The 27,904-nt window shown below is 36.2% G+C and overlaps 1 protein-coding gene across 2 annotated transcripts; it reads right to left on the bottom strand.

Annotated features, from left to right (window-relative positions):
• Positions 1-898: 898 nt before the first annotated feature.
• Positions 899-27,401, bottom strand: LOC136833302 (glutamate-gated chloride channel-like). 2 transcript variants are annotated; one of them, XM_067095248.1, is made up of 10 exons: positions 27,306-27,401; positions 10,620-10,721; positions 8,785-8,874; positions 7,853-7,914; positions 7,407-7,473; positions 6,825-6,972; positions 5,711-5,793; positions 5,381-5,515; positions 4,005-4,345; positions 899-3,346 (listed from the first exon to the last, which is right to left on the bottom strand). In XM_067095248.1, the coding sequence occupies exons 3-10, from the start codon at positions 8,861-8,863 to the stop codon at positions 3,170-3,172; spliced, it is 1,092 nt and encodes a 363-aa protein (XP_066951349.1). In that variant the 5' UTR covers positions 8,864-8,874; positions 10,620-10,721; positions 27,306-27,401; the 3' UTR covers positions 899-3,169. The 2 variants fall into 2 exon arrangements, with proteins under 2 accessions (XP_066951349.1, XP_066951350.1); XM_067095249.1 differs by having other exon boundaries at positions 899-3,343.
• Positions 27,402-27,904: the final 503 nt, after the last annotated feature.

Below are 27,904 nucleotides of genomic sequence, written 5' to 3'. Positions count from 1 at the left end.
CAACGACGAATGGTTGATAATTGCGCACGACTGAGCTGACCCACCTGAATAATGACCTAATGGTCGGCGGCTGGTCTATACAACAGTTCCGCGTCTCTACTCTGCTCCTTGTACATAAAGCTGGCATATGTATACATTAACGTAACTGAGCTTGTTTCTCGAATATTTGTAAAATTTTAACAAACCTTAAATACAAAGGTTAATTTCACACAAGTTTATAAGTATAAAAGTCATCCTGGAGGAAAGTCCATTCGGAGATCTCAGCGCTGAGGGTATAAGAAGTACCTGTGCTGTAGAAGAAAGGAGGAAGTGAATGCGCTCGTTGAGACTCCTTACCTAACTGCTACTCTCTAGCAAACAGTGAGTTTGCACTTGAGATTCATCTCAGATCATCTTGGCTTGACCTTCTAACGCTCAAGAAAACAAACTTTCCAACCAGAAAATCCTTCCTTTCATAAATAGCAAGATAACATAGTAAATCAAAACTGCAAAGAAATGTACGGGAGTTATCAGACTGGAGAACACGTTATCCAAACTTTATCGATTCTCTTCTGATTAGGATCCAAATAAGAAATCAGCATCCATGGCAAGCGGTCTGGCTCTCCATATAGATGATTTTTCACTTCAGGCTAACTCACTGGGAAGCATTTCCTAACGCCATTTCCTGTCCCACCACAGATAGTTTTGCGTAGGAGCATCCGAGGTCTTGTACCCACGAGGTGCTGAATTCTCACGGGAATCTCGTAAAATTTCCAGCGTCGACGGTCTGGCAGTTCATTTTCGAACATTTTTTCCAATACTTGAATTCACCGAATTTCTCTGCGTACATTTCCTAGCTTGAGCGAGGAATGACGTTCTCTTAACATATATGTAAGAAATTGGAAACATAATTGGGGACTAAATATTTATATTCTTTATTTCACTATACATACAGACAATTTACAAACAGACATTGATGTTTTCACTCTAACTATCAAGTACTTTCAAATATAATGCAACTAATTCTAAAACTTCTGTTAAATATATGAAAGTGGAAGTAAACAATTCATCCTCCTCTTTCTATTAACCGAAGGACACATCTTAATATGCAACAATTTATATTTAGTCAGATGAAAATTAAGACCACTGACCAGATTTCAGGACCAAAGCTCCAAAGAGAGGCACAGTGATTTGTTTTGCCAGAGAATTAGAATTGTGAAGAATACAACTAAAGTTCTAGTGCAACAGAAACTACGAGATGCAAGCAGGTATGATACAAAAAATCTTGTCTACCAAATACAAAAATTACACTACGAGCTCAACACATACAATTATTTATCTACACTTTAAAATACAGGTATCAGCCTAACACATTTTAGAAGCAATGTACATCCTAATCTTTTCCGAGAAGCTACTGGATGTAAGTCTAGGAAAATATTGTAAAATATGTAAATTGCTCCTTGATAAATGATAAGAAATTATGAATATGTCACGACTGAGCATTCACTTACTTTTAAAAATGGTACAGCCACCTGTGGAGAAAGAATGACATACCAGTTGCACAGATATAAGTTTAGTGAAGACGTGAGATGTGAGAGATAATGATCTTCCCATTTCGGGAATTTTCATGTTTAATGGCCAACTCCCTTTTTCTCGATGAACGATTTTGTCCTATACCTAAAACTGATAAATTAAGATTAAAAAAGTGGGTTACAAAATTTGAACTGGGCAGGTAAGTATCTGAGTTTTCGGCACATTAGAAAACGAAAGAGATGGTTAGTTTAACATTCTATGTTCCTAAATTTTTTTTTTCTAATGACATGTGTCCAGCTATCATACCCACAGTTATCCTCAACTCAACACTAAGGCACAGATTCTTTTCATTTGTTCTTTTGTTTAATATTTATTCATCCTTTTCCCATAATTATTTATTTAACTTGACCTCTATATTCTTTGTGTTGTTTCTACACTTTTTCAAGTTTTGTTTTTCTGGTCTATGGGTCTACGGGAGACTGTTATATGGTTAAGTTCATGGCCTCTTGGCAAATACAAAGAATAAACTATCATGCGATGCATATATAAGAAATGTATAAAATGTACTTCGCAGTACGCTTCTAGTCCCAGACACACATCATTAGAACACACAAACAAATATCTTTTGTTTTATAACAGATGCTTAAAAGCTAATGTACAAATGTAACGCCTACTTACAAACGGTCAAAATTCCAAAATATTGTTATGCTTTGACAAAGGCATGAACAGCCAACTGAACACTATGATCTCTGAGAACATCAAAGGAATGACCAAAGTTATATGATGTAACTATGATTTACCGTTACAATTATTACGGAACATCCTGTACGACTCAAGGAAGAACTTGATCCTCAAATTAATGTTTCATCTCTAATTATTGAAGTCATAATTGAAAAATGCCAAAATCAAAATAATTTTATTGCTTTACGGGCACTGATCCGGTTTCCTGCAAAGATTTCGATACAATTATTCTTCGAAGAACCAAAACTGTTGGACTGTTTCAAACCTCGATTAATGGATGAAGTTACAACAGATGCTCAGTGCAAATCGTTTTGCATTATGAGAAAAGTTCCAGGTAACAACAGAACATCTATATATGCTTTATCTTAATTCCGGGTATGAGGAAAGAATAAGGCATTTTGCTTGCAGACACGTAAGAAACTTTCCTTAAAAGACGCTTTAATTGACCTCAAGATGGTCTCTTCGTTTCACAGTGCTGACAACATGAAGCGTGCATTGTGCAAGAAAGCCTCTTTTAGTAATTTACAAAATATTACGTTCTTTCACTGCGTTCCAAATTTTGGAAATGCCTACGTTTATCTAAATTTTGGAAATGACTACGTTTATCTAACTGAATATTCCTTTTCTCACTGATTATGACACGTCTATTACACGAAGAATACCTTACAGAAATGCAGACTGAGCGATACTTACGTCAGAAACTAAAACTCCAAGTACAACTTCCATCAAATGACTGAATCAACACGCAATATTGGTCGATTGTTTAAAAAGGTATCACTTGAATTCTACAGTTAAAGAAACAGATAGATATGGGACCATGAAAAGAACGTACTAATAAGATCAGGCCTTATCTGATGGACGAACGAGAAACAGGCATTACTTGCTGACTTTCTTTTACTGGATACGCAACAGCTAACTAACCAGTGCCACAGTAGGCAGCGAAATACACGAAGAGGAAGGCGATGTAGAAACCCACGAGGAAAGTGCGCGACAGAAACTCTGCCTTTCCCTTGGCCTTCTGAAGGACTTTCTTGAATCCTGACGTTTCTTCAACTTCCACGTTCTTGGCGCCTTCTTCTGGATCATCACTCTTCTGGAAACATCCAGATAAGCGTCATCAAATCTCCACATTTTCAAATGAAAATATTAGAATTAAGTCCTTATTTCAAAACATTTCTTCGTCAGTAGACATCAGTATCTTTTCTGTGCTCCACGTAATCTCTTAAGCCTTGGTGAGGAATGATCATACATTTGTATGCACAAATTTTGAATCCACCTTTGTTCACTTTCCTTCCTTTTTTTTGACTGTCAAAAGCATATTACACATTCCTTATAATTGAATTACAGTGAAGGAGCATTCAGCTATCAGTTCTCAAGTCTTCATTCATTCACTCCTATTCCCTCACAAGCACAAACAAGAGAGCCCCAGTCTACTGTCCGGTAACACTATCAAACTTACCAGGTTTCTCCATTAAGTACAAAATATTTTTATCAATTTTTATCAGACTCGGGCAGATCTGTTAAGATAAAGTCAGTAAAGCTGCAGTGCTACTTTATATAAATATATATATATATATATATATATATATATATATATATATATATATATATATATATATATATATATATATATATATATATATATATATATATATATATATATATGTAATCACTATAGTAATGTACTTTTGTACTCAAACTATCATACAAGATACAAAGAATAAACTTAGTAGAGTCTACTGTTTACTTACCCCTTCTGTCACATTGTAGTTTGACTTGAGACCCTTAATGTAGCAGACGACGACGTGGACCAGAGTAAGGAAGATGACGCAGAGCGAGAAGCCAGTGAAGATGTCGAAGGCCTTGATGTACGGGACGGAGGCCAGGCCTTTGGTGAATGTGTTCGTGAATGATGCCAAGCTGATGAGTGGAATGAGAGTGAGAAGAAGACGTCCCAAGAACTGCTCAAAGGGAATGAAGAAGCTGAACCATGCCACACCAATGAGGAAGATAGTTGGCAGATACCATTCCAGCAGGTAGGCTCCGAAATCTCGTCTGATGACCACTGAGACGCTGACGCAAGAATAGTCACCTGAGGAGGACAGAAAAAATGATTTTCGCGCCATTTTATATCAGCGAGACAGGGAAAGTAAATACTGTACATGGTAATACAGTGAATGCGATAAGGAATATTTTCATCACGGACAGCTAACAAGCATTGAAAGACAATGAGTACAGCTAGAAAATTATGATTTTTAAAAATGTACACGTTCTTTTTATGTAAACGATACCTGAAACAAAAATTTTTTTTATGTAATGAAAACATACACTGTTTAAACAATATTATCTATAATCTTAACTCCAAAGTTTAATAATTTTACGAACTTTTCCATAACACATGCAGTGTCCTCACTGACATTTAAAATGAGATCGAACATCCAATTTCAATATTTTTCTGGTAAAATATTTCAATATTTTTCTGGTAGAATATGAATGGTTTCTCGGTTGTTTGCTTTGACACATGTAAGCTTACATGTAATATTTATACGTGAAACATTCATAATTTTTTTTGTCAAAATTTCTACAAAACATTAAGTTCCTGAACACTGTTCCACTTAGTATTTTCATGGTGTCAAAAATAAAGCATTTGAAAGGTTATCAAGATGACCAATTCATTATATGAGTTTCTGGAACACAACTCCAGACTATACAAGAAAAAATGTGTAAGTTCTGAAACCAGGAAGTTATATCAAACTGGAGTTTTGTAATCTCAAATTACAGATAAATATATGACAAATAGGATGAGATCACTTATACTGCGTTCACCAAATAAGTAAGCGTTATCAATATGTCATTATTTTCACTATGACCAAAATCTACAGAAATCAGCAGTTTTTAGCAATGCTGGATCTGGCCAACCCTTAGAGTGGCCACCGAATGCCAGATGTAAGCGAGAAGAAGTTTGAATAGACACGGGGCAGAGGGTGGGGTTAGCAACCTCATGAGGTAGATGCCGTATCCAAATATATATGTATTCTATCTTTTCCTTATCCCAGACTATAAAAAGTTCAAAGTTACTGCATTCTATCTCTCCCTTTTCTCAAACTCGAAAAAGTGCAAAAGTTACCTGTAGAAGTTCTCGAGTTGCAGTAACCTGTGTCAAATCGATCAAGAGAAAATCTTCCGCCATGAAGGAACTGGCTAATTTCGGTAGGTGTTTCTTCTCTCCACACCAGAATCAAGTCTTTCGTGGTGTAGCCATCTGTAAGAAAGGATGATGGTTTGCCTTCCTCTATCACTACGTCAGAAATGCATTTTATTTCCATCATACAAGTATTTAAAGCTTTAATTTGTCAAGTATGTCACTTATGTAGCTATGCAGTAACACATTCTTGGCCACCATTTAACTTGAAGTCAGATCTACATGTTATTTACGATAAAAATTAAGACTACTTACAACTGGCAATCTGCATCTGGCACTCCTGGGTGTCATGGGGAAATCGAACCAAATTCATGGGACAGCTAAGTGCCACACTCAACCTAGACAATGTCCAGACAAAAAGATGTTAATTCAACTGAAGCAACGGTAGAGCAAAATCAGAATAACACACCATTCAATTTTGCTAGGATTTTAATTGTTACATCTAAATTTATGTAACTGCATAATGGGTTTGTATTATGGGGAATGACAACAGCATAAGAGATTTACAGCTCGTTAAGATCTCTTCACATACGCTAGCAGTCCCGATATTTCTCCATCACTATAAAAACCTTTAAACAATTTATGCGCTCTCATGACTTAAATAGGATTTTTTTTTTTTTTACCTTAAATACCATCATAAACTCTTCCGATTAAATGTAAACCATTTTCAAATTTTAGGATCACAGGAGGAAAACTTGAACGTAGACTAGATTTACAAGTACAAAATACCCGAAAAAGAAGGATCAATAGGGAAATATATGAATATCTTTTAATGTATTCGTTAACAAGGCTTTTAAATGGATCTAAAGTATCAAATCTGAGTATTCATTACGTAGGCTGTGTTTGAATATCGAAATTCATTTTAACTAGAAGCATTATTACATAAACTCTCACTTCCGAGGAAGAACTGTTGTAGAGACAAAAATTTCTTGCAGTTTATGATACTTGAAGTCAGAGTAGTGTAGGATTTCACTGCAGGCACTGTCACTTCACTATTTTATAAATATAAACAAAACTTTGACACTACTCTTGACAAACCCCTACCTACCGATAAACGTCAGTAAAATCTTAACTCTCAATTTCCTTGAAGATTTACGGAGAGATTGTGCTCACATGGACTTTACATGACACACAACTAGCGCTGCTGAATGTGCAAAAGACATCTAAGAAACTGAATTGAATATCTGAATTTAGGCCAAAGACCAAGCACTGGGACCTATGAGGTCATTCAACGCTGAAATGGATATTGACAGTAAAAGGTTTGAAAGGTGTAACAGGAGGAAAACCTTACAGTTGCACTCTGAATCAATTGTTAGGAGAGGGTGGAAAGCACGACGGAAGAAAGAGAATATGAAAGGAGGACATTTACCTCGTGCTGTAAGTGACGTTTCCGTCAGGGTACACCCTGAGGTAGTTCTCTGGATGAACTGACTTGTACTGAGTGGTGAAGGCATTCTTGAAGAAAGCATCGGGGAGCCAAGCCATTTTTGGGTTCAGTACCACTACGTTGTTAACGTCTTGAAGAACAATTAAAACAATGTTAATTCCAGCGCCAAAAAGAATCCAGGATGCAATGTCTGTGTACTCAGTATTTCTAATGGTCATGTGACATGTTCTGTCAAGAAAATCATTCCTATATATGGAAATAAAGTACAAATTTTTAAAAATTACCACCTTATGTTTTTGAAATTAACTCCAGGTGATTACCTCGTCTTAAATCTAATCATCATTACCGAGCTACAAGCTACAAAGATGGGTTTTGCCTTCTCAAAAAATATATAATTTGTAAAGCTACATAAAAAATTATCATATACTGATATATGAATATCAGGTTTTCAAATATGAATACTTGTTTAAGAGAATGTGCACATATAAATAAGTTTACTCCACGACTTCATGACACAGAAGAAATGTTAAAGCTAGATCAAAACCTCTACAACTTAAAACTTACCTGGTACATCAAACGCCAAGCGGTGGTCATTCCATCGCATCCGGAATGTCATGTCAAGAGTTATTTTCTGTAATGAGTGAGTTAATGAACGAATGTATTAATACAGTAATCAAATATTTATAACAGAGATCAATTTTCAACTAACTTTAAAGAGGTGTGGTCTTTCGTCATGCTAAATATTAACACTAGGTTGTTTTTAATCCATCAAACTTTATACCAGTAAATCTCGTGAATATCAGAGTGGTACTTGAATAACAGTCTACAAACGACCAACTGGGACAGCCTACCGGAAAAGTGGTTTTATCCTACTGTTGCCTAAAAATGCATGAACTATTTCAAATTCTTGGTTCATTCAGGCTAAACAAACAGAACGAGTTTTTAAGAAAAGCCGTGCTAAGTAAAGCATTAAATACACAGCTTTTTATAAAAAATAAAGATTCACTAACCATGTCTACATCATCGACGTCCATATTCCTCACATAGGCTTGCACCTTCGCTGTAGTCGGCTCTGAAGATTTAAAAAATCAACAAACATAATTAATTGGTGAAATGTGCTAAGAGCCATTGCATATACAAACATATACATATACATTACATATACATATACATATGGTATATACATAAATATATCATATATATATATATATATATATATATAAAATATATATACAAAGAATATAAAAGGACAGGGCCGTGGTTTCAGTTATCAAAGAAGAAAGTAATACCATCTTTATAAAGACGAAATGTAGTTGTAAAATTATTTATCAGACTGCTTTTGTCCATCCTTCTGTGGACTTGATCACTGAACTAAAAAGAGACATACAACAACGGTGAAGAAAGAGAAATAAATATAAACAAACTGATACTGATAAACAAGGTTAAAATAACAACAAATGAAGTTATATATATAAATACACACACAAAACACACACACACACACACATATATATATATATATATATATACATACATAAATATATGTATGTATATATATATATATATATACATGCTTGCTTATATATATATACACGAATATATATATATATATATATATATATATATATATATATATATATATATATATATATAATATATATATATTTTAAGTTTTTGCATATTTTACACGAATATATTTTATATATTATATATTTATGTTATTATATAAATCTTATAATATAAATATATTTATATATATATATATATTATGCTTGCTTGATTCACTGTTATGATTCCCAAAACTACCTCAAAGCTCTTGAAAGTTGCCTGAGTGAGGTATCACTGTCAAAAATTCAACTACACACAATTCACCATAGAAAAATGACCTAACAAAGAGAGGTGGAAAGAACAGGGCCCATTCCGTGACAAGTTAAAAACATACCATTGTTAACCGATGGTCTCACTTGAGGATCGGACTGCTCCAACTTCGACAACACTTTTTGGCCTTCGCCTGGGGTCATCAAGCTCTTCCCTAGAGAGAGCGCAAATGGTTCCTAACGAATCCAGAAAAATTTTTTATTTCACATTATACATACATAAATAATATATATAATGGTATATATATATAATATATATATCCACGCCCTATCTATATATATATATCTATTAGTGAATATATATATAGATTTAAATATAAAAAAATAAAGAGAAATTATTTTTAATAGTTTTTATTTTTTCCCATTTTTATAATTTTATTTATGTTATTATTATCTAAATGATTATTATTTTATCATTATTTTTCATGGGGACACATGCCCAGGTGCCCCCACCCCTGGATCCGCTAGTGAAATTCTTGTTTGGAGAGAGAGAGAGAGAGAGAGAGATAAACTCATGTTCCATTTGCCAAACCTTCCCAGATTTAAACTTCGGAGATAACATGCAATCTAACGCAGTGGTTCTTCTTAACTCTTTTATTACCACGCCCCCTCCAAGAGTTGGCCCTTCCCTCCACGCCCTCCTCCTCCGTTGCATCTATTAGTGAAATTCCCCTCAGATTTAAAGAAAAAAAAAGAAAGAAAGAGAAGGTGTTTTTCTTTTGGGAGTGAATTAGTGAGATACTTTTGCTTCTTAAGATTACAAGAATAACGAATATAATTACAGAATTTTACAGTGATTCAACTCTATAAATTGCTGACGCCCCCTGAGGGTTAAGAACACTGGTCTAACAAAACTAAGTTTTTCTCCTTAAGAGTTCAGTTTTACCAAGACTAGAACACAAAATATTATTGTCAGTGATATCAACTCTATAACATAAGCACCCTTATCGTAACACTGGTCTAACAAAACTAAGTTTTTCTCCTGAAGAGTTCAGTTTCACCAAGACTAGAACACAAAATATTATTGTCAGAGATATCAACTCTGTAACACAACCGGCCTTATCGTTGTCTGAAAATAGTGATAATCTTATCAAAAACGCAATGAGACAACGTCTGGTAACGGAGATTTATCCCTGACATTTTTAGTGCGGCAGCGTTCTCATTTACATATATATGTTTGTTGTGGTGTCTCAGACGAAACTTTTGGATCTCAGTCAAAGTTACACGCACATATTGCGCAGCTAGATCAAAGTGCGAGACTTTTCGAAGATTTCTCAAACGATTGTAAAATATTATTAACTACGAATTAATCTCTTGCAGCCTGAAATGATAAATTACAAGATTACCCAATTTTGGGCCATTTGAGCATTAGTGACGATCTATGGGAAAACTGACTGGTAAAAAGACAAAATTTAAGTGTCGAAATACAAGAGGCCTGTCGGCATTCCAAGGTGCTCTTATTCTCTTGGAAATAAATGCGCTTGTGTTTGACATTTCCTTTGGAACACTGAGGAATAAGCTGGCCGAGGCAAAGAAGTCGCAACACCCTTGTCATCTCGCAGCACACATATTTGGTAAAATATCTGCAGAGATGAAAGGAATATTTATCTTCGTTCTGTTTTTACACTTCACAAGAGAATGATAAGTATCGAAATTGTCAAATTATTTTGTATCAGGTTTCCTTTTCATCTTTTTTTTTCTGGGGAAGGGAAAGGGGGCAACTGATCTTAGAATGCCTGATCTCTCTCTTCTCAAGCTAAATCGATAAAAGTTCGAATATGCAAATACTTAGAAAAATCATTATGAAATTCTATGAATTTCATCTAAGTGTATATTCGATTAAAAAAATATCTATATATTTGAAATAACAGCACAACAGAAAATAATTTTTTATACTTACGCAGAAACTGCGAGAAGCAACAGCAGTGTGGCGTAGAGCATAGTCAGAGTCGATCGCACTCAAGGACAGGGGTTGGAGTGTTCCTCTTAATTCACGACTTCCCTGAATAATAATAATAATAATAATTATAATCTTCAATGCGCAGCTACTTGTGATACATCTGCACAAACAATAATACCGACAAGCATCAGGATCTCAAAAACAACGCGTCTGTTGACTGGGCAGAGCCTGGAGGTCCACCAGGCCTCTACTGGCATAAGACCGGCTCAGTCTAAACAAGTGGTTCTTAACCTTCTTATTACCACGCTCCCTCTAAGAGTTGGTCCTTCTCTCCACGCACCCCTTGCATCTTTGGGTAAAATTCCCTCCCAGATTTAAAGGAAAATAAAAAAAAAAAGAGAAAGAGAACGGGTTCCGAGGGACAAGGAGGGAGGTAAATAATTACAAAGCATGGTATGCCGAAATGGTCTAACTAGAGTAGTAGACAACAGGAAACTAACGTTGTATGGCGATACTTTTGCATGTTTTCATAAACTTCTGAATATTAGTTCTTCATTCTTGCTAAGAAAATAACGAGTATTATCAGAGAATTTTTAATTTTTCCCTAAGGCTCGTGCCTCCCCCCTAGGGGGGCGCGACCCCCAGGTTAAGAACCACTGATCTAAACCAACCACCAGAACTGATAGATTCTCTGAAGACTTAACCTTATCTCCCATTAATTTCTTCCGTGTCTTTTGAAAACAAACCATCCTGTCTGCACAGTTTTAGCGTCAGAGTCTCTAATTCTCTTTGTAAGAGGAGTTTATCTTGAGGATACCGAAAATGACTAGAAAACAATCTCTGTCTCTGCTCTAAACAAAGAGTTGGTTGTCGTCAAACTCCCAGGCGATAACAGGGATGCCTTTTTGTTAAATAACGAACGTCCTTCAGTCTTTCGAGAAATGATGAGATCAAGAACACTAACACAGCAATGAAAAAAAAAAAACCACTAATCTGAATTTAAAGTCACTTAAAGCGAATGCAACTGCAGTATTACTGCTACTACTCCATCGAGCGTGACTGCTCATGGTGCGTGAAAGTGGTAGTACTTCAAAAGTAAGTTTACCGTTTCCATTGCTACTAACAGGCATTAAAATTCTGGTTAAGACTCAATCAAAACTGTGGGTTCCTTGAATATAATAGAGTGATTACAATATGATGCAATCAGGCATCCTGAAGTATTTGATCTACATCAGCTGAGTGAGGTCCGTGGATTTACAGCCACAGCCGATCAACAGTAAACGATACCAGCAGGTGGGTTCCCAGACAACGCAGCTGTCAAGCACAGTTTCATAACGACAACAGTGGCATGAGAAAAGAAACACAATCATATGTTGAGTAAAATTACCCCCATTAAGGAAACCTTTCATCTAGCGTTAAACCGGATAATAAAATCATTATCAAAATCCGATTTCTTTGCCATTCTGCCCTAGGAAAAACTCAGTAAATGAGAATATTAGCTGCTGAATATAAGACCTTAGTAATGACATGCATCTTTTCCCTTCAACCTAAGCGCTCTCATTGTTTTTCTTTGTCATATAGAACACAATGTCTGTGAAACACTGCGTGAGAGAGAGTTTCATAGATCTTTTTGTTTTTTTTAAAGAACTTTTGTGTTAAGCTCGTCCTTTATGCCAAGCAGAACAAAGGTTCATGTACTGTCTGCGCCACTCTTTGTTGAAACTGGGCAGCTGCTATACAAACCCTAATAATTCTTCCACCTTTGAAGAAATACTATACTAGCTCCCCCAAGAGTTCTCATGTCAGCAACACAAGTGTATGTTTCACAATTCTCTTTGCAGCTTTTATTATCATTATTATTAATACTATTATCATTATTGTTGTCTATAAAATATACAAGTTCTTAAACTCTACATCTCTGTAATGGGCTACTACGTAGATTTTTCAGTTCAATTCTTTTAGTCTCCCATTCCTATAACAGAAAATGTACCTTTTCCTGTAACAGAAAAACACTGTCAGCTTAAGGATGACTATATCATTAAATCTCAACACCACACACTTGCGCAGACTGTAATCTACACTCTATTCCGCCTTCTTCCTATGACTGGAATTTATACTGACATTAAATATTCTTATCGTATTATTAAGAACTGGCGCTAATCTGGCCTGAGATAAACTTACCTCAAGCTTCGTTATTCATGTTTTCATCAAATCCATTCACTATCGTGGAACACACTTTTGTTAAAAATATTTTACCAATTTCTTGTTTTTACTTTCTCTAGAGAATTTAAGGAGTTCATTACATGCGATTTAGAATTCTGAGATACCCCAGGTTTTGCTAAACTAAGCAATGATCATAAAAGAGTTTGACAAATAAATACCAAAAGTTTAATAAAAAGAAAAAATTGTAATTTAATCGGAACGTTGATAGTGAAAGTAACATCCGTACAAGTTGATAACTCAAATCTGTAAGGTAGTTTCACCTTTAAAATCCATAAAAACAGGTATTGCGTAACTGAGTTAATCTACTTGTCAGGTCGTATATCTCTCTGAAGACATAAAAATTCAAAATTCAAAATATAAATATCCAGAATATAAATGCAATAATCTTCTACTCTTCATGAGGCGTGTTTGTGCCTGCTTTGATTCAAACATTACAGCTTCGACTACTGAGATTTTAACCCCAACTTTCGCTGTGTCCACTTCGAAAGTATAACATTACTATCGCAGGCTAACTAAACTGGATTTGTAATATACTAGATAATAGGGACTAGCTCTGTTTACATTTATCTTTAAGTGACGAAAAGATCAAGCTAAAACCTTTCCCTAGGCGTGTCTATATCTTAAATATTCCATCTTTTACTGATTCAGTGCACGGAAGCAAGATCAACTGTGGCGATAATGAACAAAAGAAAAAACATGCAGTGACCTGATGCATTTCAGGCCAGTCAACGGTCATACGTCGTTATATACAAACCTACGATTGATCCAAAATTCATCAGATAATACCAATGCTCTAGTATATAGAATATACAATTTAGACCAAAAGCCAAGCGCTGGGACCTATAAGGTCATTCAGCGCTGAAACGGAAATTGACAGTATACAGGCCTGAAAGGTGTGACAAGAGGAAAACCTCGCAGTTGCACTATGATAGAATTATTTGGAGAGGATGGAAAGTAAGATGGAATTAAGAGAATATGAACGGAGGTACAGTAAAGGTAATGACAGGGAGTTGCAGCTAGGAGCCTAAGGGACGCTGCAATGCTCTAGGAAAGACGAACGATCTCCCCAAAATTCAGAAATACCAAACATAGCTCCCAATTGTATGAAACGGGTCCCATACGTACAAAATCCAAGAACATGCAAATGACAAGCAAAATCCTCATCAAAGGTCATCAGGATCAGAATCTAGCATTTACAAGACTCATCTGTGCATACAAGGCAGTCAACAAGCACAATGTGTGAAGCAGCACCCAGTCTTTCCCTCTGCTTGTACAGTAACTAAAGTAAACAAACATCTAATATTGCTCGGACTTTTTAACAAGCCTAGTTAGGACTTATTACTCTTTGTTTTGCTCCCATCATTCTTCTTTCTGTTTATTTAAAGGTGTCACATGAGCCATGTTTCACTCTATTTACTGGATTCCTTCTCATTCCCCCTTTTTGCTCTCCCCAATTTATTTATCATCATTTTCACCTCTCTCGACCTGAAACACGCGAATTCGTCTAAATAAATGGATGGAAATTTATTCAGACAACTAAGAAAAAAAACTTTCTTTTCAGACAGAGTTATTTAGAAATGGCAGAAAAGAAAAATACTGAAATGTATTTAGAAATGGCAGGAAACAAAAAATACTGAAACACATTTAGAAATGGCAGGAAACAAACAATACTGAAACATTTAGAAATGGCAGGAAACAAAAAATACTGAAACATTTAAGGAATGGCAGGGGGAAAAAATACTCAACCTTATTTAAAAATGGCAGGAAACAAAATACTGGAAAATGTTAAAAATGGCAGGAAACAAAAATGCTGAACATATTTGAAATGGCAGGAAACAAAGAACACTGAAACATATTTAGAAATGGCAGGACACAAAAAATACTGAAACATATTTAGAAATGGCAGGAAACAAAAAATACTGAAACATATTTAGAAATGGCAGGAAACAAAAACTACTGAAACATTTAAGGAATGGCAGGGGGAAAAAATACTCAACCTTATTTAAAAATGGCAGGAAAAAAAAAATACTGAAACATATTAAGAAATGGCAGGAAACAAAAAATACAGAAACATATTAAGAAATGGCAGGAAACAAAAAATACCGAAACGTTTAGAAATGGCAGGAAACAAAAAATACTGGAACATATTTAGAAATGGCAGGAAACAAAAAATACCGAAACGTTTAGAAATGGCAGGAAACAAAAAAATTACTGAAACATAGACAGTGGGAAGGCACCACAATATACACCTTAATTCACGAAATAGCAGATAAAACATTAAAAATCCAGCGAAAAAAGCAGAAATGTAAAAAGTAAAGGAATGGGATACAAAGAGTATAACGCACACACACACACACACACACACACACACACACACACACACATATATTATATATATATATATATATATATATATATATATATATATATATATATATATATAATTTATATACATATACATATATATATATATATATATATATATATATATATATATATATATATATATATATATATATATATATATATATATATATGTATAATGAACAAAACTAGCCATTGAGAAAAAGTTACAAAGAAAAAATTATGTCATTCCACTAACCATCAATCCACGGAACCCAGCAGAGCATAAGACCTAACGACACCGACGAGATACGGCAGTGCCGTGTGAAAGGAAAATTAAGTCTCATAAGGAAGACAACATCACGCGAGTAAATAAAAAAAGTAAAAAATTCATTTTAAAGACACAGTTAACATCCCAGCTGCCGCTGGCGTCTTGTGGGATCATCTTACTTTGTGCTTCTTGTCAACTCAGTCCCGGATCCCTCGACTATTGTTACTGTGAGTAGGAGTTGGAGAGAGAGAGAGAGAGAGAGAAGCAACCAAGCGGTATGATTACTAACAAGTGGACTAAGCGAGAGAAGCAGGAAGGAACGATATGATGGACGATTATGAGGAAGATGTAAAAAAATAGGCAATAGGCAGAGGGTCGAGGGAACCCGTATTGGAACTATAGATGGTTAAGGACGATAACAGGAAAAAAGTGTACACATGGAATATGTTTAAGTGAGAGAGAGAGAGAGAGAGAGAGAGAGAGAGAGAGAGAGAGAGAGAGAGAGAGAGAGAGAGAGCATACCTTTTTATACGATGAGTTAAGGAAGAAAACAGACATAAAAAATGTACGCCAGGACGGACAACCAATGGCGTAGTTTGTGGGAACGAACTAAATGTTGGTTTTCTGAAGAATTAAGGTCATTACTCACGGTTATTCTTGACACTTTGGTCCAGCGCATACGAGTGCATTTTGCATACATTTCTTCCCTGATAACAAGACTTTTTTTTTTTTTTAGAGTTGAGCACATACGAATTTAGCAGCCAACAAAATTAACACTAGAAAATATTTCGGACACTACCTTCAGCCAGGTTCACTGATAAATATGGAAAGAGTTAGGAAATATTTATGGGGATTACATTTGCCATCATTAAATTCTAAGGTAGTATAAAAAGGCCTTTTGCAAAAGCGAGATTTGAACTTTTTTAACTAAATGATGAGTATATCTAATTATCTATTGATAATTAGATATACTAATCATTTAGTATTCAACAAGTTATCTTAATAGAAAACAAATTACCTGTGAATGGCATTATATAACTTTAAGTGTAACATATAAAAGTAGTAAATGTTAATCAATTCCTAATAAATATGAGTCATACGTGAATCTACTTGCAAATAATCTAACGTTTTACTGGGTTTAAATAAGGTTTCACTAATCGGAATGCTTTTTCATTTTCAAAATTATGGAGATGATTTCTTATTTACCGAGAAAACCTATATGTATGTGTGTGTATACAATATATAATACATACATATAATATACAGTATATAAATATAAATATGTTATGTTATATATGTGTGTATGTGTGTAGTGATAAGTTGATGGAATATATATATATATATATATATATATATATATATATATATATATATATATATATATATATATATCTCCTTACGATTTTGAAACATCAACTCAGGCAGAGGGCCTGTACTTTGCCCTTTCAGCTAAACAGAGCACCAAGGGAGGGGCAATATTGCCTGCTTGTAATGTACACATCACCCTGCACCTGTTGTGTATGAAGATTGAATATGTCCACTCGCTCATGGTGGGGCGAGGGTGGGGGGTCATACTTCTGTCAGGGGTGCAGTAGTCCCTACTGTGATTCCAAGCATCTACAGTTGCATATCTGGCTCCCGTCCTTTCCTACTACCATTAGCAGCTAGATGGATAAAGCGTTGGCCTGTTTCATCAATGTTTGGGGATTCAAATTCCTCTAGAGATTTGAACCCTAGAGGAGTTTATTTGGGGATTCAAATTCCTCTAGAGATTTGAACCCTAGAGGAGTTTATTATTATGTGTTATTATTATTATTATTATTATTATTAATAGATGAAACCTATTCACATGGAACAAGCCCACCAGAGGGGCCATTGACTAGAAATCCAAGCTTCCAAAGAATGTTGGTTTCAACCTCCCACCGCAGACCCCACACTGCAGCAGATACAGAGCCGGTGATTTTTCATCGCCCTGGGGGAGACGCGAACCCGCGACATCTGAGAGGCATATCAAGACACTAACCACTCTACCAGCAACATTGCCTGCTTGTAATGTTACATTGCCTAACACCAGTCGAGAAAGAGGATTAAACGTGTACCACTCAGTTTTGGTGGGGGAAGGAGGGCAGGAACCATAGATATGGATACAATGATACAGTATCCACTAAGATTCCAACCAGATACTGTTGTATATCTGGTTTCTCTCCTCTTATACCCTCTGTAACTGAGTGGATACAGTTCTGGCCTGATACTACAGTGGTTTAGCAGTCTGTACAAAAGTCTTAGGGAGACGTTATTTGCATTTATTCTGTAAAATATTGCCTGATTTTACATGTATATATATACATATATATATATATTATATATATATATATATATATATATATATATATATATATATATAATACAATCCACGTCAGAAGAGTGAACTTGAAAAATGTAGAGCAAACTATTGAAAGTACTTGTCCAAAGTCGGTTTCACTCACCTTCTGACGTGGATTTCAATGTTTTCAAGCACGCGTCCCTTCTGTGCTGCATTGGAATATATATATATATATATATATATATATATATATATATATATATATATATATATATATATATATATAAGACTATAAAACTAAGCACTTTCACCCAGTCAGTGGCCAGGAAGGCTAAAAGCCGGGGTTGAGTAGTTGGGACAGCAAGAAAAATTGCTCCAGAAAATAAATGAAATGAAATACAAGGATAAGGAGACGAAAGTGGCAGAAAACCCCACAGTTGCACTAAGGATAAATAATAATAATAATAATAATAATAATAATAATAATTTTACCTCACAGTTTCTGAAAACATTTTATAAATATTATCGATGGAGAGAGAGAGAGAGAGAGAGAGAGAGAGAGAGAGAGAGAGAGAGAGAGAGAGATTCCAATCTTCAGACAACATGCACAGATCATGTTTAGGAAGTAAATTCATGTCAGCCATCTATCTACATCTGCCGATACTGAGAAGCGTCAACGCGCTGATAACATTCCACTTTCAAAACCAATCAAGACTTTGACGTGGCGATACAAGATCAAACAATAATGGTGGCACCCAAGGAGGTAGGATTTATACCCTGATTTAAACCACGTACCCTTCGACTCGCTCAAGGGGATGGGATACCTACCCCCCGGGCGGAGCAGTGGCGTGAGAAGTCGCCTGTCCCACTGTTTTTATCGTCAGGAGAAAATTGAGGGGGAGGGAGGCCTTGCCAACACGAGAGCAAACAATTCGCACCATTTCGCACCGGCCATGTCTTTTGCCGAAGTGCACAAACAAACGCCCTGCTACACAGCTACGAACTTGAAAACTGTGGGTAAATGATAAAATCGACCATCCTTCCAGTGAAGAGTCTGGCTTTATGGTCGCTGCCATCACAGACTGCATAAAAAAACAAGTCAATAAAAATTGCCCCGAAGTTTCTTCGGCGCAATCGAGTTTTCTGTCAGGTGGTGGCCTCAGCTACGGCCCATGAAACTCGGCCACGGTCCGGTGGTGGCCTTTGTTGTTGGTACCTATAGCGTTGCCAGAGTATGATTATGGCTAACTTCAACCTTATATAAAATAAAAAACTACTGAGGCTACAGGGCTGCAATTTGGTATCTTTGATGACTGGAGGGTGGATGATTAACATACCAATTTGCAGCCCTCTAGCCTCAGTAGTTTTTAAGATCTGAGGGCGGACAGAAAAAGTGCAGACAGAAAAAGTACGGACGGACAGATAAAGCCAGCACAATACAGAAAGCTAATATTTAATTAAACAAACATGCACATAAATGGTTTTTGGTCATGGAATGGAATGGAATATAGAGTTTAGCCCAAAGGCCAAGCACTGGGACCCATGAGGTCATTCAGCGCTGGAAGGGAAACAGAGTAAAAGTAGGTCTGAACGGTGTAACAGGAGGAAAACCTCAAAGCAGTTGCACTTTGAAATAATTGTTAGGAGAGGCTGGATAGCAAGATGGAAGAAAGATGATATGAATGGAGGTACAGTCAAAGAACCTTAAGAAATGCCTACAGTGCACCATGTGAGGTGCACTGACGGCACTAAAACCTTACGGGGTTCGAGTCTCATAACATGGGACTAATTTTCCCCGATGAATGACGAAATCATTTAAAATCAACTCTCAAGAAAAAATACTTCATGCGAATGGAAAAACTTTCTCTTGTCATTAATTTTACTTGCTATTATGAGCAGAAATTGCTTTATTTCTCTGTACTGCGTTTTCTCTATTTTTCACAAGTGGGAATTTTGCTTATCGGAGGCTTAATCAAAAAGATATGGGAATTTCTTTAGTTGCAAGTTTCTCGACAAGGGCAGTTTTTCCGGGTAAGTCTATGGTTCAGGTTCTAATAATAATAATAAAATAATAATAATAATAATAAAGCAACAATAAGACAACAGCTAAGTACTTGCAACTCCACAAACAAACTGTTTGTTACTTGTTGGTGCTCTGAAAAAAGTTGTTGCAGGGACATACTTACAACTACACAAACAAACTTTTTGTTACTTGGTGCACTGAAAAAAATTGTTGCAGGGACATAATGCTTCGAAGACATATTCGGAAATATTTCTTTAGGGTATGGCAAACATGTAGGCCTGAAATATTTAACGAGAATAGTCTGAATCACAGGGGAAACTAATGAAAAGTTAGCAAAACTTACTTGAAAATGAATGATTTCTCTATCACCAACAAATCAAACTATCAGTATAATAAAAAAAAAAGAAACTGCTTCATAGACGGTGCAGCAGACTCGAACACACAGAGAGAGAGAGAGAGAGAGAGAGAGAGAGAGAGGGTTGTGGATCGACTTAAGTGCTTTAAATCAAGAGGGAACTATCCATTTTAATAATAAGTAAAAAATGCGCCGAGCTTTCTTCGACACAATCGAGTTTTCTATACACAACTTATAATGCTGTATGAGCCGCGACCCATGAAACTTTCAGCCACGGCCCGGTGGTGGCCTGTCCCATAGCGTTGCCAGAAACTCGAACATGGCTAAATTTAACCTTTAACTAAAATAAAACTACTGAAGGCTAGAGGGCTGCAATTTGGTATGTTTGATGGTTGAGGTGGATGATCAACAACCAATTTTGCAGCCCTCAGCCTCAGTGCAGTTTTAAGATCTGAGGGTGGACAGAAAAAGTGCGGACGGACAGACAAAGCCATCTCAACAGGTTTCTTTTACAGAAAACTAAAAATTGTCGTGTTACACACTTCCGCCCCCATCTTCGACTGCGCAAACAACCAGAGAACGAAAGAAAGAAAAATAGATAGATAGGTAGAAAGAACGATCGAAGGAAAATAAGAGAGAGAGAAAGAAAGAAAGAAAGAAAGAAAGATAGAAAGTCGTGGAGACGACAACGCTAGAGAACCAACTGGTTGACATTGATACAACTGGAGACTCTTTATCGAGACAGCTGACCTGTCACTTACAGCTAAAAGCAGTAAAACGATGCCATTTTTAACCTCAGACAGTACCAGCATATCTCGACAAAACCTCGTTGAGAACTCTATCACAGAATAAAAGAGCATAACAAGGAAAAGAAAATATAAAAACATCAGGGGGGCTGATATTTCAGTTTATCTCTTGATGGATATCAGAGATCCATTCAACAGATGAACTGACACATCTCATGATGGATATCCTGGACGCTGGATTGCTATGACGCTGCTATTGTAATGTTAGTCTCTGCTAAAAGCTTCACACTGACAGACTGACAATTCTGCACTGGGAAAAAGGGGGTTACATTGCTGTACAACTAAGATGCTGTTACATCATTCAAAATACAATCAGAACTACTACTACTTTACTGCTATGGTATTCCAGTACTTCATGGTATAAAAGTCTCATTAAGGACCTAAAAAATGTGTTTAAACTCATGGCTGGTAAATAATGCAAGTTCTACTAATAATCAAAAGGCAATGACAGACCATACAGGAGAATTAGCAGATAAATTACTGTAGGAATTATGAAAGGATAAAGAGAACCAATCAGAAGTGTGGACAAGGGATGGTGGTTATTATTATGAAGTATTTTGAAGGAACGGAGAGTTTTTTAAGTAAAGAACTAGCAGTTAAGAGCGAATTATCTATTCAAAAACAACCATTCAGAGGAGAGGAAACGTGCCTGAGTGTATCCTAAACCATGGGAACTCAGACTCAAGACTGCAGATGGCTGTTACAGAGGCTAAGTTACTGGCACGGTTTGCGAGCTGCTTCTGTGACCAGTAACTTGCGTCAAAGCAAAAAGTAGCGCATCAATATATTTTGCAAATCATGTGTGGAAGATGTTTACTATACCTAATAGCAGACCTTGTCTTCTGGGGTAATTCACCTGGGTTGTGATCCTAAGCCTCGAATTCGTCTCTTCCCTGTTATTTCACTTATCTCCATGACTATACAGTATGTGCAAACAGTTATGGCTATTCAATATATGTGGTTCGCTAGCTGTATTTTTCATTACTATCTTTGTGATATTTGCCCAGGTTTGTGAGGCTTAAAACACCACGTGGTCCTCTATGGGAGTTGGTCTATTTATCCTTTCTTTACTGCCTTTCAGGCAGCGTTGTGACCCACTGATAGCTGGATCAGACTGCTGAGCTTTGTTGCAATTTGAGATTGGCATTTCACAATACAGGGAGTTAACATGGCAGTCAAACTTCCTCTTTCATCAAAGGCTGAGATTGGTGCCTGATTGTATCCACGTTCGTCTCAGTTTCTTCAGAATATATAATATACTATTGTAACATATATATGATATATATATATATATATATATATATATATATATATATATATATATATATATATATATGCATGCTGTGTGTGTGTGTGTGTGTATGATTCCACGAGGCATTTATTTAATATTCTTACCACCTGTTGTATCGTCCACTGAATGATGACCGATCTACGTTCATTTATGGATCATCTCTACACATAAAACCAAATTGTTGTTGTTGCTAAAAACAGGATTAACGATAGTGAAAACAGCAACAATAAAAGTAGGTTATTATCACTGTTTTTAACGCGAATCCTGTTGAACAATCAAACGCCCATCGCAAACAAGACAAGTCCATCTTTAGCATGCCTTTAAATACAGTGGAGGTTTGTGGTTTCACAGAAGCAGCCGATCTTCAGAAATCTCAAGACCACATTTCATATGTATGTGTATTTTCTATAATTGATTATGTGTTTCTAGTGCGTAGATGGTTCATGAGCTTCCAAGAATGTTTTACGAGTAAAATACATTATGACTGATTGATTTGTGGTTAGTGAAACTGGCCTCGCAAAGAAATACATTACGAAAATATTTATTTTCGGCCTCGATAACCTTTCTGCTCTAAAATGGAAGACTGCAGTATCTGCAAAAATACAAAACTGAGAAAAATGGTAGATACTGCAGTTTTCCCCTCGCTTTACTACTGATTTTGCAGATACTGCGAATGGGACCCCCTAAATAAAGCACTGAAGAATCAATCTGAAACTGCAGTAACTTGTGCATTAGTGTTTCCCGAACCCAGTAGGTGGCATATCTCGATTTTGGAAATTTTGCAGATACTGCAGTTTTCCATTTTAGCGTAGCTTTGCTGCGTTAAAGTCAGGTTTATCAATTAATCCACTGACGGTGAACTGAAGCAGACATAACGCTTTATCAGGATGTACCATCATCATCCAGCGCAATGAGACGTTGTAACGGATACTGTAACAGCAGAACCGGAAGAACACCCGTCTCATTGTAAGATAAGGGTTCTATGATTGTGTTACACAGCGTACAGGAGTGCGGGTTCTGTGTGCTTCTTTTAGACTGAGTCGGCCATTACGCCTGGCACTGCCCGTAGAATTCGTTGTAAGATGTTTTTCCTCTTATTTGTGTATTGGAGTGTTTTTCTAGTAATCATAACGTACAAAAAACAGGTAAAAAATGCGCCGACTTCGGCGCAACTTATTTTCAAGTACAGCCGCTTGGCAGCGTATAATCAAGGCCACCGAAACTAGATCTATGTTTCCGGTGGTCTTGTATAATGTTGTATGAGAAAGTGGTCCATGAGACTTCAATCATGGCCCGGTGGTGGTCGCATCCCACATCGTTGCCAGAAGTCAATGATTATGGCTAACTTACCTATGATAAATAGTAAAACTACTGAGGCCAGAGGCTGCACTCTATATGTTTGTGATTGAGGATGACCATACCACTGCAGCCCTCTAGCCTCATTAGTTTTTAAGATCTGAGGGCGGACGGACAGACAAAGCCGGCACAATAGTTTCATTTTGTTGTGGTATTATTAAGAAAATATAATGACAATCTACAGGTTGTAATTCTTGTGTACGGAATAAATATCAATTCAGAATGGTAATTGTCTGCACTTTATTTATTGTTACTCAAAACTGAATTGGTCTACAATATATTTTTTTATAATTGGAGTGGTGGTTCACGGCCTGAAACGAGTTGAGAACCACTCTTCTAGATATCTTACAGCTAGCAACATATTCCACACAGTTTCTAATCTAAAATAATCTGTACTTTACATTTAACATTCAACTGAAGAAATGTGTCTAAAAATGCATCGCATCTAAAATGGTAGCATATAAAAAAATAATCTTAAAATCGTCCGCTGAGTTGAGGTGTTTCTACGTATTATGTTAGTTTTTGCAGTAGAATAGAATAAAAAAGACTTGTCGAATCTTTAAGAATATTCAACTCTTCACGGTTGCCCCTCATAGCAGAATCGGAAAAACTATTTTATTAAAGATGATAAATTCTCACACAAATTTTATGAACACTAATCATTTAGCGAAAGATGGTAGTTCCTGTTGGCGGACAAAGATGGAATGATAAGGCAACAAACCGGAAATTTATTTACCACATCTGAAAGTAGCTGGCTTGGTTAACATGAGAAAAAATAAAGAGGTGCTAAATTGTGGCATGGCTTAAATAGTTCCCGCAATTAAGGGAAGGCTTGAACATACGATACGCCAACGTGACAAGACAGCATAAAAAAAAAAAAAGGGATCCTAGTTTATTTCTGTGCCGCAAGACTAAACTTGCCAGTGAATACTAAAATGGACAATGGCTAATAAATGGCTTCCTCTGGAGAACAGCTGCAGAGAGTACTGCAGTTACAAAATTCAACTAAGAATTTCTGCAAATGAAGACAAAACCTAAAATTATTATTAGTCTGCTAACCCAACAAGCATCTATATTATGTTGTATAGCTACAGCTATCATTATTTTGTCCACAATTACTAATTCTTTTACGCCGTTTTACAGGCAAAATCTTGCAGCCATTTTACAGATCAAATGGTTGAATTTGCGTATCAAAGAACTACCAAATAACTGCATTAATTTTTCTGTTTTATAACGCAGACATAATTCATAATCAAGACCTCACTTTACTTTTGAGTACATGTCCATTTCCCGTATCGTTTTTTATGGCAAGATTCAACAAACAAAAAGAACTCATATCCGATTTGTTTTTACGTTTATATTAACTAAGAAGGGGAATATAAACTGTCATGTGATTTCTATCATTTCTATCTCACTGTATTACAAAAGATAGAACATTTCCAATTTGTTACGCGGGAAATGTTCCCTCTCACCATAGCTACGAATAAAAGTAATCCTCATGCTTGGTCACAAATAGACAATCCCTTAATTCTTTATGGTGTGGGAGCTGTGGCAGACAAAAACAGCTAACACCAACTTGGCTACTGTAACTACTATAAGGGAGAGAGAGAGAGAGAGAGAGAGAGAGAGAGAGAGAGAGAGAGAGAGAGAGAGAGAGAGAGAGAAATGCCAAATAAACTCCTTGAGTGATAATAGACACGCCTCTTCACCCGAGTAAAAAAAAAAAGAGATATCTATAACGGAGCTCACACCAGTCCCTTCTATCCCGAGATGTAGTTGTGTAATAGTGTTTCTACTCAGAGTGCACAAACCTTTCCCTAAATGTTAAAACTATAAAAATCGGGGAATGAATTCAACTCTCGAAGTCGAAAGGAGTAAACCACCTGACCCCAGTTAGAGAGGCTCTCCTGGTGCTAAGGGAGCTTACTCTGGACTTCATAGGCACAATGAACGTAGCTTCAAATACTTGGCATAGTGTTCCGTTAGCAGCGGCGCTCTACGTAAAAAAAAAAAAATAAAAAAAGGAATCGTAACAGCCAAATCTATTTGTACCGCCCACCTCAAGCGTAGAGAACTTGCTAAGTTCAAATGAGTACATGTCCTTTATTCATACTGTTAATCAGTTCAGCAAAGCAAATGAAAATTCGCCAATAACATGCAAATGGGTGGAAGCTTTATAAAGCACTATCTTGATCCTCCTGAGGTTACTTCAGGTCATGTACGTTACTCCTAAGTCGACCTACAGTAAATAATTGTAAGCAAGGTCCTTTAAATATAATCACAATATATTTAAAGGACCTTGATTGTAAGGTATCTACTGCCCACCATTTTTCATGGATCGAAAAGATATTTACGTTCCTCGTATCCATAACCTCACAACTTTGTAAATGGTTTTCATCCAACTTTGTCCTACTGCAAACATTATTAGTATTATTATTATTATTATTATTATTATTATTATTATTATTATTATTATTATTATTATTATTATTATTATTATTATTATTCAGAAGATGAAACCTATTCATATGGAACAAGCCCACCACAGGGACCACTGACTTGAAATTCAAGCTTCCAAAGAATACGGTGTAAGAATATGGTGTTCATTATGAAGAAGTAAGAGGAGGTACAAGGAAATACAGAAAGAAGAGATCCCACTCACTTATTGAAAAAGAAAAAAATAAATAATAAATTAACAAAGAGAAGGGCAGATAAAAACTAGAGTACTTATCGTTTTACAAAGTTTTCAGCAGGTAATGCTTTATAGAGAAGTTTGCACGACAGCACTGCTTGTTATACTACACTTATTGATTTGATGAATTATTTGTTAACTTCATTTTCATTTTGTTCATACTATACTTCCCTTCGTATGAGTTTATGCACACTACCAATAATAATAATAATAATAATAATAATAATAATAATAATAATAATAATAATAATAATAATAATAATAATAATAATAATAATACACTTATCCCGTTTTGCATACCAGGCGGAAAATATGTATAAATTAATCTAAATTCATGCTAAAACATAGATCAATATTTACAAGATAGGAAAATTTTATCATAGTACTTACCTGAACCCGAAAATTCAAATAAATAAATAAATTCATTGTAAAAAAAAAAAAAGTATACCATTGTATTGTTAAGAAGCAAAATGTGGGGAAACAATTCTGCTAAAATTCTCTGGACAATCGTAACTGATACATTCCTGAATTCACACTAATTTTCCAATTGCATTCTGACATACTACTATCGATGTCAAACACTGCAAATCAAAGATTGATGTTAAATATAATTTACTAAACAACTGGCATTCCAAAACGCTGTGTAACATAGTTAATTCACAAAAAGCTCATACGCCAAAAACGCGTACGGAGTTCGGATAACTTCCGACGAAATGTTGACAAAAACTTTACTAGTGAAAGATTCACATAAAATATCCTGGTTTCCTTTGAAAATTCCAGCAAATGTGACCCCGCGCTCACCTATTTTAAGAAGAAAATCATTCTCTGTCAAGATAAAAAAAAAAAAATAGGTTCCTTGCTCTATTTATGTTAACGCAACTACCAGCCACTACAGTGACGATGATAAATAGCAGCACCAACAAAAATAAACAAAAACTAAGCAAAAATCAGTAATTAAAAATCCTACCAGACTAATTTGCGATTCTCAAAACTAAGGACTGACCTGAGATTGGCGACTGCGCTCGACCCCGCCCCAAAGAGTTGTGATGTTGACGCCGAGATCAGTAGGAGCAGAGATGCGACCCCCGTGTCCCACGCCCAGAATGATTTCCCCCTCCCTCCCTCCCTCCCCCCTCTCTCCCCTCCACGTCCCTCCAGTTCAAACCCCATCAAGAGTTTGCTGTGTTATTCACACCGCTCCTCCTCTTCCTCTTGCTTCGGTTCTCCTTGATTCTTCGTCCTCCTTTCCCTCGTGCACCCCTCCCCCCCCCCCCCCCCCTTGTCTTCCTCGTTTCACTCTACCCTCTTCTCTGCCTCCATCATTCTAATGCCACACCCATTTCTTACGGCTCGACTCTCCATCCTGTCACCGTTTTCCCACTCCATCACCTCTCATTCCCTCTCCTTTTACCCCTTCCGTTCTCCCTCCTCCCGCAGGCTACTTGAGTTGGCATTTCACAGATAAATGATCAGTACATACGCCAGCTATCAATAGGGAGACGATGCTGTCATTAAGCCTCTACCTTCCTTTTTCGAAAGCTTCTGCAATATATACAAGTAAAAGTAGCACAAGAAAACACCGAGATAAGAAGAGTAATCTAC

Source organism: Macrobrachium rosenbergii, chromosome 51 (assembly GCF_040412425.1).
Source record: "Macrobrachium rosenbergii isolate ZJJX-2024 chromosome 51, ASM4041242v1, whole genome shotgun sequence".
NCBI lineage: Eukaryota > Metazoa > Arthropoda > Malacostraca > Decapoda > Palaemonidae > Macrobrachium > Macrobrachium rosenbergii.
Note: the sequence above shows the minus strand (reverse complement) of the source record. Positions and strands in the feature narration are given on the sequence as shown.

What these genes read in the sequence shown, in the direction of transcription:
- LOC136833302 (XM_067095248.1), bottom strand. Translation starts at nt 8,863, where the DNA reads ATGACCCCAGGCGAAGGCCAAAAAGTGTTGTCGAAGTTGGAGCAGTCC. An exon ending in AACGTCACTTACAGCACGAG is followed by an intron (nt 5,794 to 6,824) that starts GTAAATGTCCTC and finishes GACATTGTCTAG; the next exon opens with GTTGAGTGTGGCACTTAGCT. An exon ending in CAACTCGAGAACTTCTACAG is followed by an intron (nt 4,346 to 5,380) that starts GTAACTTTTGCA and finishes TGTCCTCCTCAG; the next exon opens with GTGACTATTCTTGCGTCAGC.